General features: G+C 36.9%; 1 protein-coding gene across 1 annotated transcript in view; it reads left to right on the forward strand.

Moving 5' to 3' along the window:
* The first annotated feature begins 704 nt into the window (after positions 1-704).
* Positions 705-13,971, forward strand: part of LOC132156080 (RNA polymerase II elongation factor ELL2-like) — a 54,651-nt gene continuing 41,384 nt past the window's right edge. The window contains exons 1-2 of the mRNA XM_059564919.1: positions 705-876; positions 6,129-6,176. Coding sequence (XP_059420902.1) covers positions 739-876; positions 6,129-6,176 — 186 coding nt within the window. The 5' untranslated portion in view covers positions 705-738. The remainder of the gene's footprint in view (positions 877-6,128; positions 6,177-13,971) is intronic.

A 13,971-nucleotide genomic window follows, 5' to 3' on the forward strand; every position in this document is an offset into this window, starting at 1 on the left:
AATATTTTGCAGAACAAACAAAATATTAATAACTGCTTATAATCTGTTTTTTAATAATATTAACAACTGATTACATTGTATTCAGTTTATGCTTTATTTTCTGTCAGCTTATTGTTTTTCTATACATTTTATTTATTTATTTATTTATTTTGCATAGTAAGATCAAAACCCATATCCCATGATAAGCTCTAGTGTGCTTTTTTGTCAAATATTTTTGTCAGTTAAATATTTTAACCAAGTTAGTTTTAGTTCTTTGCAATTTTAAACTTGCAGGATCATATAGCAATGCAAGAACATGGATTAATGTTTCATCTTTACTTTCTTTACTTTCACATACTGACCAGGTGCAATGAACATCATATATGCCTATCTTATTCAATATTTTAAACTATTTTATTTATTTATTTGTGTGTGTAATGCATAACTTATGAGTAAAAGCCATGTTTAATATTCTCAGTTCAGGCTGTTCAGTAGAAATAGGAATGTTTTTTCTTTTTTTTCTTTTTTTTTTTATTAGCCTACATTCCTTGTCAAATACACTAAATTGAAATGTATTATGTCACCCTCATCCTAATAAGGTGACTTAGACAGCTAAGTTTGATTTTGAAATACATATTATTATTGTTTGTGCGCGTGTGTGTGTGTGTCTATTACGTCCCCTCAGCGCTCACTCGTAACCCCGCCCAGCGGATAGTGACGTTTGGACTAGAATGTCGCCAGTTCAGCTCAGTTCCAGACATGGCAGCGTTGAGACAGGAGCAGCGGTATGGAATCTCCTGTGGAAAGATTAATAAAAGCATTCCCAACAAAACCATCTTTCACGTCAAGCTAACCGACACAGCCATCCGGACGCTGGAAGGTTATAAGAATCTCAAGGTAACGCATTTGGTTTTATTTCGTAAGTGTTTATTTGCTTCACTGACCTCAATAGGACAGAAAGAAAAGTTCAGAACTCAGAACTTCAAAACATTTCCTCTCGTTAGTTGTTTGTATAGTGTTGGTTTATTTAACCAGAGGCCGTCACTTTAAGTGCCATATGCTGTCTTACGAGGGACAGATAAACGTTGGTCACAGGAGGAAATCGGACACATCCAGTTGTTACTGTTGCGTTAAAGTTCGTTTTCTTTATTTTTGCTTATTTTTTTATTATTTTTTTTAATTATTTTTTTTAAAGCTGTTACAAAACAAAAGATAATGCCAATCGTGTTATTATAATTTTTTTCGTAAAGCCATTTGGAATGAGTCTAACGTTAGATTCGAAGTCGCCGCTTTATTATTTCTTAATATTAATGTTAGTATTAATCTTAGTATTAATGCTAAATATTGCATTACTTGTAATTATTGTCATCTTAAAACGACGATGGAACTTACTCATGGGGATCTTACGGTCTGTGAGGGACTCAAGCTCGATCTGTAAACGATCTATAAACGTTGAGTAGCATTTAACGTTAGCAATTTAAATGGTCATTCAGATCGCTGCCTTTTTCATTTCCATGTCAAATATTTAATTAACTCATATTCGGGAGTAACATTTTAGTGTGCTCTAAAGGTTTAGTGAACTATCCACAGATTAAAAGCGCATGTAACGTTACCTCGGTTTGTCTCTTTAGGTACAGTTTAAGGTTAAGTTCATAATTGGTTCTTGGACTGATTAACTTAAGTAGGCATATGGTAATTGCTTGACATAGACAGTTAAATTTAATTTTTAAAAATCATGTTGTTACAACCCTTGTTGTTTCCTCCGCAGAACACAAAAGGAATATGTTCTATAGAATGACAGCCTCAGTCCCCATTCGCTTTCATTGTATGAAACAAACAAACAAACAAACATGCAATGTAAGTGAATGGGTACTTGGCTGTCAGTCACTAACATCTCCTTTTGTGTTCTGCGGAAGAAGGAAAGTCAGGGATGTTTTGAAAAGCATGCGGATGAGTAAATGATAACAGAATGTAATTTTGGGTTGAAATATCCATTTAAATGTCATGTCTGCCTCACGTAAAGGTAATTTCTTGTAGGCAGGTTTTTTTTTTTTTTTTGGCCAGTTAACCGCAGTTGAGTAATCAATGCACTTCTCATGGTCACCGTCGGCTCGACAGTACAGATTCCAGTAATATCAATATCATCACAACGCAAGCACTTGTCGATGATTGGACGATAAAAGTGTATTGTTGTGAGTCCTTTAAACGCGTGGACGCCGTCCCGATGTCATCGCTCATTGGTCAGGCAGGCGGTGCAGAATGTCGCTTGACCCAATCAGAACACGAGGAGACGTCCTCGCGCTTGCGCTATGTCCTCCTCTGAACTGTTCTTATTATGTTCTTATAAGCTTTCACAGCACCATAATAAAAATAAAATAAAAACAAAGTTCAAGTTAGCTACAGCAGCACCCCCTTCAGTAATGTTTAGCCACTAATCCGATCACATGACAGCAAACGCAGAACCAATAAGCCTGTATTTTTTTAATAAGCAACTTGAGCTGCACTGTATGTGTAGAGTGACATGTTGGCCTCTCCCTGTAACATCCATAATAGATGAACATGCTTGTTGACTAAAGCTCCAGCTGTACCTTGAAGATAATAAGCAGTGTTGGGAAGGTTACTTTGGAAATGTAATAGGTTACAGATTACAAGTTACCCTATTTAAAATGTAATAGTAGTGTAACTTTTTTAATTACTTTAATAAAGTAATGTAACTAATTACTTTTGAGTACATTTTGATTACTTTTATAAATTTCTAATGAATGTTAATTTGCAACTGTTAATCATCTTCAACCATTTTACACCATGCAGGTTTAACCTTAACAGTAGTGCTCAATACTGTCAGACTTTCATCATTCTTCATCAGCTGAATTAAGATGATCACATTTGAACACATCCACCACACAATCAGACTTTAGTAGTGCCTTTTACTTAGAGATTGATCTGAAGTTCAAAGCAGATTTAAAATCAAAAGAAATAGTTTATAGATGCTGTTTTTGAAACCAAATCTTTGCATAACTACAGGCATCTAACTGCATCTAACAATGGTTTGGGGAAAAATAGTTAATAAAAAAATAAAAGCATATACATCAACTCAAATACGGTTATCTAATAAGCATGTGTCCTATTTTGTGTACTAAACTCCTGAAACATTGGTGTCTTTTTGAAACACTGCTGTCTCTTTGTATATGATATGATGATAGTTTCTCAAAATAAGTAAAAAATGCTCATGAAGTGACTGTTCTAGAGATTAATTTCCATGAGGGGCGGACTGGGAAAAAAAATAGGCTGGGAAATCTCACACTCATACACCCACAACCCATTCTGTTACATGGACAACCCTATTTTGTGTATGGACCTGACATGAAAAAGATTTGAATCCTTAGGTTGGGGGACATACAACGTAATTAAGAGTTCTCTCCTGAACTGCACCTTCACTTCCATTATCCACCCATCTCTCTCATGACTTTAATACTGAAGATTTTTATTTGACTTTTACCATGTTTTGTAAGTGCAATTTAGTTTTTTTTGGCAAATTAATTACCACTTGTATTTATTTTTACTACAAATTCCATAGTTAAACCACGGTTAGTGCCATACCATAGGCATTAATTTTCCTAAAGGTTGTGTTTTTGTATGCACTAGCTCCCCCTAAACCTATGATAAAATATGATGATTTGTCTGCTAACTTACTACTGTAACATTACAAAAGATAATAATGACGTCGTTTATACAGTATTTTGAGTGATTGCGAGCAATGTGCTGCTGCTGCTTGACTAAGTAAACAAAGACAAAACTACATTAGCATATTTACAGATGAAACTGACCTGCACCTGAAACCCTGAACAGAAGTGTCGCTTCTCTGCTCCAGCTGTGCGCTTACACAGTTCACTCCGGTCTCTCTCTCTCGCATTGATTACTCGGAGTCTGGTCCAAACCGTTCGGCGGAGGCGCGGAGAGCGCGCGAGGCGCGAGCCCAACCATTGCCAGTCACGACTAACCGATTCATGATTTATTAGAGATTTAATTATCGAATGGCGGATTCGGAAATAATCGCTTTAGTATATTCGGCCTGCAATTATACAATAACAATATTAAAGTAGAGGGCCAAATCGTCTGCCAGGCCACCGGGAATAGTCCCGGTTCTCCCGATGTCCAGTCAGCGCCTGATTTCCACAGACACGCAGAATGTGCAGGATTCATATTCAGTCTTTTTGCGGCTTAATATTCACAGACATCAGTCCATATCGGGTTTTGATTCAAGTGTACTGACCTACTTTTGATTTATTCGTCCAAAATGTGGCATATTTCGTCCGCGTTATAATCCATTTTTATGACTGGATTCTACTAATGTGTTTTCCGCGTCTCGGAGATTATGGGCCATATGTCTTAGTGCAATTTGGGAAAGAAATAAACTGTATTTGGATGTGTGTAAATATTCAAATGTAATCCTCTTTGTAATCGTTACAATTTTCATAAGTAACTGTAATTTAATTACTCATTTTTTCTTAGTAACTGTAACTGATTACTGTTACATTTATTTTGTAATTAAATTACGTAACGCCGTTACATGTAACTAGTTACTCCCCAACACTGATAATAAGTGCTATCTTTTGACCTTGCTTAATGGTTTCGAGCTATGCTGAGGGAAGCCTTGATTTTTCTCCCTTGTGTCTCAGCAATTTACATTAGTGATATGAATGAGTCTTTTTCGTACATATATTGTTAATGCTCCTGGACGTTGGTCTAAGCTGAGTGTTAAAAGTTGAGCACACAGCTCACAAAAGATGGTTATATAAAAGGCCTATTTGTACAAACTTTATGTGGTGGACAAACACCACAGGGTAGACAATATCCAAGCCTGCTTGATTTTATCTGATGCACCTTTAGAAAAAAAGTTGAAGTGCTTTTTGCAACTTGCCTTTAGTCTTAATTAGTGCTATAGAACTCAATTCAGCATTTTGTACGGTGTTAGCCCTGTCCCACCCCCACTTCTTCTACAAGTCGTCAAACACTCAACATCCTCACCCTCATCCACGCCTCACACAATAACATTTGATTGACTCATGTAAGGTCTTTCAAGTCGAGATTTATTAATCGGACAAATTCTAGTGCAGGTTAGCAAAGCCCGGCCTTGATCTTTAGGCCCGCACAAGCAGAACCATGACACTGCCGAGAGGCCAGTGACAGCCAGCCTTTCATTCTCTCAAAAACAACCCCTCTCACTTGCAGTCTGCATGAATTAATACAGGAGAGAGCTGTGCCTCTGTCAATGGGGGCAAGCAAGTAAGAGGAGACTGTAATTACTGTGAAGGCAGGCTAATAGGTAGGCATGATATTTCATTGAAGTTGGTACCTAAACACAGCTTGTGGAAATGCTGGCATTGTGGGTAAACAATTAAGAAAATGAAAACCCTCCTGTTGTTCCAAACCTGTATGACTTGCTTTCTTTTGTGGAGCAAAAATTATATATATATATTTGGCCATACAGTGAAAGTTAATTTGGGCCCCATTGACTCTTTTATTTGTATGGACAAAAACATTGGTTAAAAATTTGTCATTTTGTGTTTCATAGAAAAAGTCACACAGGTTTGGGACAACAAGAAGAGTAAATGATGACAAAATTTTCAGTTTTGCCTTGTTTCAGTGTAAGGCTGGTAAATAACATTTGCATTGTTTTTGTTAACTCTCCTAATGCATCCAAAATCTGCATACGACTTGCATTTGCATGAACTTGGTGGACTTAATATTTTTCAACTAAAACCATATTGTATCTGAACAGTTACTTCCCTTTAATCAGTAAATGCACAAAAATGTCAGATTATTGAATATTACTGTGTTATTACCATGTTATTACAGCATTACCACCTTTTTATTAATTAAACAAAAATAGAGAAATATTTGGAAATGTCACATCTTATATGAAATGATAGTCATGGTGCATTTTGCAAGTTTGGTTCTTGTACTAAAAACAGTTTTAAAAATGACGTATCTCTTTCGAGTCATAACGGACCTAAATGCATTATGAGGGTTCCAGCCTAGAAATTCAGGATAATTCATTTCCAAGATTTCATCATTGCTTTATAATCCTTTATATAATAATAGTAAATACTAACCAACCTCTTCTACCTTTTTTCTTTTGTCCCCAGGGATCTTTACCAAATCAGCCAGCAATTTGCTTCAAGGGGAACCAGGGGGTAAGATGAATGTGTTTTTTCTCACCCCTCCTGACGCCTAAAGATTGCAATGCTTTAATTAGACCTGATTGTTGAGTCGTGCATAAAAAAAAAACTCACTGCACCCCTCAGCCGCCTGCACACTCTTTCAATATTTCATGAGCTCCTAAACCATCGCCAGAAATGGAGAAGGAACTGTAGCTTGCAGTGACACCACGCTTAGTGCCTGCCCGATCAGATTGGGAACATTTATATAATTATAGCAGCACGTTGGTTCATCAGCACAATTATGAGCTGTAAATTCATAAAGTGTCATCGTATGGATGCGATTCCTGGATTTCGTAACATTTGTGGGCTATTGGTTTGGTTAGTATGAGAGTATTGTTATTTATAGCTAGTAAAATTGGCAGTGGCGTGCGGTCACACTGTACGACCTGTGTGGATTTTTGGTAGGGGGTGCATTCCAGTGAAACGGCTGTAATGAAAGATGCCTGTATGTCTAACCGGATTAACACATTCAGCCGTAGCACACCTCCCCATCAGCGCCTGCTTGCCACAATCAGTCCCGTCTAAAACATACCCATCTGATCCAGAAGCGGGACAGGTAAGGTACTCACTCCGCATGCAAACGACAGACTGTGCTTGTGGTCGGAAACCCAGGAGAGTCTACTCAACACCCCCGAATGGCTAGCCAGGTTGATGGGTCAGACTGGTGACTGGAAAGGCTTTGTCAAGAGCTCTGGGAAGAGTTGGGGGTGTTGGTAAACCTAAGGGAGCCTCTTGTGTCTTTCTGCCTGTTGTCTCAGTACAGACATGAAAGACCTGTGACAAGGGGGGGATAACCATGGCCGTGTCTCCTAAAGCATCGTTCGACCCCCACAAATTCCACAATTATAATATGCAAAATATCACATGTAGTGAAGCAATATCTGATCTAATGACGTTTATTTCCCTTTTAAAATTGGAGTAGCACAGTTGTGTCAAGTGTGTAAAACTGGAATCCGTTCTAATTGTCAAATTAGATTTTGTGATTATATCTTTAGCCCATTACATATTCAAATTGTCTGCACTGAATTTAAACGTTCATCCCCTCCTCCTCAGATAATGGGCTGCTTGGCATTAATGAGGTGTCTGAGCTGAGTGTGTGTGTGTGTGTGTGTGTGTGTGTGTGTGTGTTTGTGCGCACACACATGTGTGTTTGTATGTGTGTCAGGGTGACAAATTAAGCTATTACAGCTGGGGGTAGGGAGTGATGTTAAGTCCACACTACTGAAACCATGATATCAGTCATTCTATTAACTGTAACCTCGGGATGCTTTCACTTCACTTAGGTTTGATATAGTATGGAGTATCATAGTTTTACAATGGATGGATATCTTTGAAGCATCCCATTTCTGGTCCTACTTAGCCAGGTAATTTTCTTCCACCTGGAGGAGGGCTCCCCCATACCAGGGAATTCCCATAAACCTTGCCCTGGCTTGTCTCCAGATCTTTGAGGTACAACGTGGAAAAGTCAGGAAGTGTCCTACTGTTGCTTTTCAGCTTCCATTTTCCACTAACTTGAGGAGATGGTACACTAAAAAAGTTTAATTCTGTCATCATTTACTTCCCCTCATGTCGTTCCAACCCCTGTATCATCCATCTGTATATTCTGTAGCCCTGTATATTATTTCTGCTGTAGAAGAATGTTGGTAATCAATTGGTTTTGTGTCCCATTTACTTCTATAGACCTGAAATTGTTTGGTTATCAGCATTCTTCAAAATATCTTCTTTTGTGTTATGCATATTTAAAACAACATGAGGGTGAGTAAATGATGACCGAATTTTCCATTTTTGATAGGCTATCCAACTGACACTGAAAATGCATGCTCATGAAGCAGTTAACTAATAATTTAGCCATCATTGGATTTTTACAGACGGGAAACTTTTAATTTGCTTGATTCTTTCCATCTGTGGAGGAGGATGATGCAACTGGTGAGAAATAACATAAGAAAAGATGTTTAGAGTAGTAACATTGCTGTCATATCGCAGAGAGTGAACCCCAATATTGCAGGATTTATGGAACCTGAATGCCTTTGATGGCGTCAAAAGTGATGTTCAAGTTCAGTTCGGATTCTAAGAGAATGGGATTTCACATCATGCAGTTTCATTTTGTTTAGATAAGTGGTAGTTATCCAGAGGCTCCTTCCTTCCTTCCTTCCTTCTTTCCTTTCTTCCTTCCTTCCTTCCTTCCTTCCTTCCTTCCTTCATTCATCCATTCATCCATTCATCCTTTTACAACAGCACCTGCAGACCTAAGTGCATGCAAATATAGATGTCTGTCTCAATTAGCAGAAATGGTTCTCACAGTAACGGCAGTGGCCTGCCGTTTGACAAGTTACATCTGATTTTTTTTTTCTATGCTTGTATTATACATGCATCTGATCTTTTTATGATCTTATATTATTCGAGAGACTAAAAACTTGGCCATAAGTGAGAGAGCATATTATATTAAGAGAGTATGTTATAATGTAGAATCAATAATTTTCATAATTCTTTTATGGGTCAGTGACAAATTGGTATGTCTGAGAATGATGGATGAGAAAATGAGAGAAAAAAAATAGGCTGATTGGTTAAATCAGGTTTTTTTCTGGACCGTTCTTCTGGATTTAGTCTGCCTCAGTTTGTTCTGTTTCTTCATGTTATTCCAGACAGACTGATGATGATGAGATCATAAACAACATTTATTTTAAATGCCTCATATCCTGTGGTTGCTCGTGAAAAACACAAGGTAGTCTTCAATCATTTTAACCAATAAGAAATGGATTGCAGCTTTGACAGCTTTATTCTCGTATATATAGTTCAGTTGTTTAAACTGGTGAAAATGTGTTTTATAAAAAAATGTAAGGTTTTTTTTTTTATTTTATTTTTTTAACCCACCGGCAGAAACATAAATCGGAGCCTATGGCTATGTCCATAAACAACTAAACTGACTTACCATAAACTGAAACATAACCACACAAACCTCTCATTTGACATGAATCATTTCCATGAAAAGGTTTTGGAAAAACTCCACGACATGCTCATGCTGACAACAGACAAGCTAAAGGTGCTGTTTGTAGGATTGACACAGAGTGGTTGAACTAGGTATTGCAGTTCATATTCAAAATATTGGAGAGGTTTTTTTTTTTTTCACCCGGCCCCTCCTTGACTTGACGCACACGTAAGTTACTAGATTGACGACACCAACAAGAATGAGTGCACTTGACAATGATTGGGTAAACTGGCAGTGGGCGGGTTTCACACACAAAAAAAAAAACAGAAACAGAAACCGATATTTCGGCCTGGAACACACATTTTCAAAGTAGAATAACTGAATGTAGCATAGTTTTTCAGATAAACAAGTATGTTAACTTAGCATTTTTCTTAAATATCTGCAAACATATTATGGTATTTTTATGCTTTAGTAGAGTCAAAAATTTGCATACATCACCTTTAAATTGAATCGCCAAATACCTTTTGTAGGTTCAGTTGTCTCATTTAATTTGATGATTATGAGGCTGTGATGTAAAGTTGCAATTCTAGAACTGATTTGTTGTGTGCTTGCGGGAGGTGCCAGTGCAAACACTTTGGATTCCTTATATCAGCGGAAAATTTAGATTTCCGTCAGATAAGAGCAACACGACATCATTCAAAATGCTCTATTTTTATTTGTGTACCTTCAAAATGACAGTGAAATGTTTTGCTTTTGTAAAACAAACAAAATGCACTTGCCATCTTGGTCTATGTCAGGGTTCCTCAAATCTTGCCCTGGAGGGCTAATCTGCTGCAGAGTTTATCTACAACCCTTATCAAACTCACCTACCTGTGATTTTCTAATGATCCCGAAGACATTGATTAGCATGCTCAGGTGTGTTTGATTAGGGTTAGAGCCAGTGTTGGGAAGGTTACTTTGGAAATGTAATAGGTTACAGATTACAAGTTACCCTATTTAAAATGTAATAGTAGTGTAACTTTTTTAATTACTTTAATAAAGTAATGTAACTAATTACTTTTGAGTACATTTTGATTACTTTTATAAATTTCTAATGAATGTTAATTTGCAACTGTTAATCATCTTCAACCATTTTACACCATACTGGTTTAACCTTAACAGTAGTGCTCAATACTGTCAGACTTCATCATTCTTCATCACCTGAATTAAGATGATCAAATTTGAACACATCCACCACACAATCAGACTTTAGTACTGCCTTTTACTTAGAGATTGATCTGAAGTTCAAAGCAGATTTAAAATCAAAATAAATAGTTTATATATACTGTTTTTGAAACCAAATCTTTGCATAACTACAGGCATCTAACTGCATCTAACAATGGTTTGGGGAAAAATAGTTAATAAAAAAATAAAAGCATATACATCAACTCAAATAAGGTTATCTAATAAGCATGTGTCCTAATTTGTGTACTAAACTCCTGAAACATTGGTGTCTTTCTGAAACACTGCTGTCTCGTTGTATATGATATGATGATAGTTTCTCAAAATAAGTAAAAAAATGCTCATGAAGTGACTGTTCTAGAGATTAATTTCCATGAGGGGCGGACTGGGAAATCTCACACTCGTACACCCACAACCCATTCTGAAACATGGACAAGCCTATTTTTTTTTTTGGACCTGACATTAAAAAATGTGAATCCTTAGGTTGGGGGACTTGCAACGTAAGTAAGAGTTCTCTCCTGAACAGCACCTTCACTTCCATTATCCATCCATCTCTCTCATGACTTTAATACTGAAGATTTTTATTTGACTTTTACCATGTTTTGTAAGTGCAATTTAGTTTTTTTGGGGAAATGAATTACCACTTGTATTTATTTTTACTACAAATTCCATAGTTAAACCGCGGTTAGTGCCATACCATAGGCTATAATTTTCCTAAGGGTTGTGTTTTTGTATGCACTAGCTCCCCCTAAAACTATGATAAAATATGATGATTTGTCTGCTAACTTACTACTGTAACATTACAATAGATAATAATGACGTCGTTTATACAGTATTTTGAGTGAGTGTGAGCAATGTGCTGTTGCTGCTGCTTGACTAAGTAAACAAAGACAAAACTACATTAGCATATTTACAGATGAAACTGACCTGCACCTGAAACCCTGAACAGAAGTGTCGCTTCTCTGCTCCAGCTGTGCGCTTACACAGTTCACTCCGGTCTCTCTCTCTCGCATTGATTACTCGGAGTCTGATCCAAACCATTCGGCGGAGGCGCGGAGAGCGCGCGAGGCGCGAGCCCAACCATTGCCAGTCACGACTAACCGATTCATGATTTATTAGAGATTTAATTATCGAATGGCGGATTCGGAAATAATCGCTTTAGTATATTCGGCCTGCAATTATACAATAACAATATTAAAGTAGAAGGCCAAATCGGCTGCCAGGCCACCGGGAATAGTCCCGGTTTTCCGAATGTCCAGTCAGCGCCTGATTTCCACAGACACGCAGAACGTGCAGGATTCATATTCAGTCTTTTTGCGGCTTAATATACACAGACATCAGTCCATATCGGGTTTTGATTCAAGTGTACTGACCTACTTTTGATTTATTCGTCCAAAATGTGTCATATTCCGTCCGCGTTATAGGCTGAATTCCATTTTTATGACTGGATTCTACGAATGTGTTTTCCGCGTCTCGGAGATTATGGGTCATATGTCTTAGTGCAATTTGGGAAAGAAATAAGCTGTATGTGGATGTGTGTAAATATTCAAATGTAATCCTCTTTGTAATCGTTACAATTTTCATAAGTAACTGTAATTTAATTACTCATTTTTTCTTAGTAACTGTAACTGATTACTGTTACATTTATTTTGTAATTAAATTACGTAACGCCGTTACATGTAACTAGTTACTCCCCAACACTGGTTAGAGCTAAACTATGCAGGAAAGTGGATCTCTTGGGCCAGATTTAAATATCCCTGGTCTATGTGAACCACTTCCTAAAATGAAGAAAAACTCTGCGTTACTGTCTACTTGTCAAACATACATAAGAAATATATTTAGCTATATAAACCTTGAAGTGCTAGCTTTTAAGTGTTTATGCTTGCTAATTTGACATTAATGCATTATAGGAGTCACTATGAATCATAGCACGTTTCAGAAGGTAAAAAAAAACACGAGTTGCAGTCCAGAAAATACAGTATCGCAAGTTATTTTTCGGACCCCCTAACTTTGCGTAATGGACCCCAGTTTGGAAACCACTGTGTTAAATGACTTGTATTTGGTGTACCTTTTAATAATAATAAAAAAAAAAACTTATTACAGTATACAGACACTAACACCACCTAGATATGTCTGACTTTAAGCTACACAAAATATAATATCAAAATTATTTTAAATTCAGAAATTGGAAGACATTCTTCATAGTTGAAATTTTAATGTTCTTTTGAATACCATAATAGATCAAGACAAAAAGTGTCACATCATTGACCCTGTTAAAAAACAAACAAACAAAAAAAAACACCTGTTTATGACTTTGAGCATATGGTCTAAAACAGCATGTATTTTAGTTTTTTTGAGTGTATGTTTGTTCTTTGGCATTAGTTTGTGGTGAGAGGAGGAAGGGGGGAAGGGGTTAAAATGTTTCTCTCTCAAGATATTCATATGGTAAGTGTGTGTGAAGGTTTAGCTTCCCCCACCCGTCTGTCCCTCTCGTCAGTGCTGTGATTGTCTCAACCTGATCCTCTCTTTTGCCTCATTGGGATTCACCAGTTCTCCATCTCTCACCTCCGATGAGTTTGTACATGAGCATGTAATGGTGTCTCATAGAGTGTGTATTAGAGCACATTAGTATAAATACATGTCTGTATATATCAAACCCCTTTCAAACTGCATGTTGGTTCCAAAAATTCTCTTTGAACTCTGTGAACAAAAGCCAGGACCAGTGCCGTAAAGGGTGTGTCATAATGGTGATGCACGTCATCGTGCAACTCTTTTACCGGGTGTTTTGAAGGCAGATCAACGTTTGCGACAAAAAATATGTGCACACTGTAATGAACCAGAGATCAGGTAGTTCCTTACTAGGCTATCTGTGCTGAAGTTGTGATCATTCACCTGCTTAAGTGAAACAGAACGTGTCACATTACACATCACATCGTAATGTCACACAGATTCCGGAAAATCACTGGCAGTGTGAATGAACCACAATCAAACGATCCCAGGGCATATCCCGAGACACATTATCTGTGTATTTTCTGGAATGTCTGTGTGAAAGAGGCTTTAGTGGTATAACGATATACCAATGCGGTTCGGTTAATTTCATGGTTTTGGAAGCACAGTTCAGTTCGGTTCTGTTTGATGTGGAGTTAGGGTTCATGGCATGGCTCCAGCAATGCTAAAGAACACTAGATTAACCTTAAACTTACTACTACTATTACCACCACTATCACTACTACTACTACTACTACTACTAATAATAAGAATAAGAATAAGAATAAGAATTATTATTATTATTATTATTATTATTATCATGCTCTCTGTTAGTTCATGTTAATCAATGCATTAACAAATTAGTTTAAAAATTAGTTACCAAAAAATATATTGCCTTTAAATCAATTAAAATAAAAATGTTTAAATAATGCAAACAACTCACTGGACAACATTACTTAGGCTACATACAAAAAAACATGTGCCATGGATAAATAAAATTGAACATCCGGACAATAAGGAAATTATTTTCCTTATTGGGAGCTAAAGAGATTATCACCGTAGTAAGCCTACTGTGAAGCTCTTCTTCAGTGTAACTCAACTAAATGCATTTTATATGATAGAAATAATATATAC

This window comes from Carassius carassius, chromosome 13, assembly GCF_963082965.1.
Source record: "Carassius carassius chromosome 13, fCarCar2.1, whole genome shotgun sequence".
NCBI classification, from domain to species: domain Eukaryota; kingdom Metazoa; phylum Chordata; class Actinopteri; order Cypriniformes; family Cyprinidae; genus Carassius; species Carassius carassius.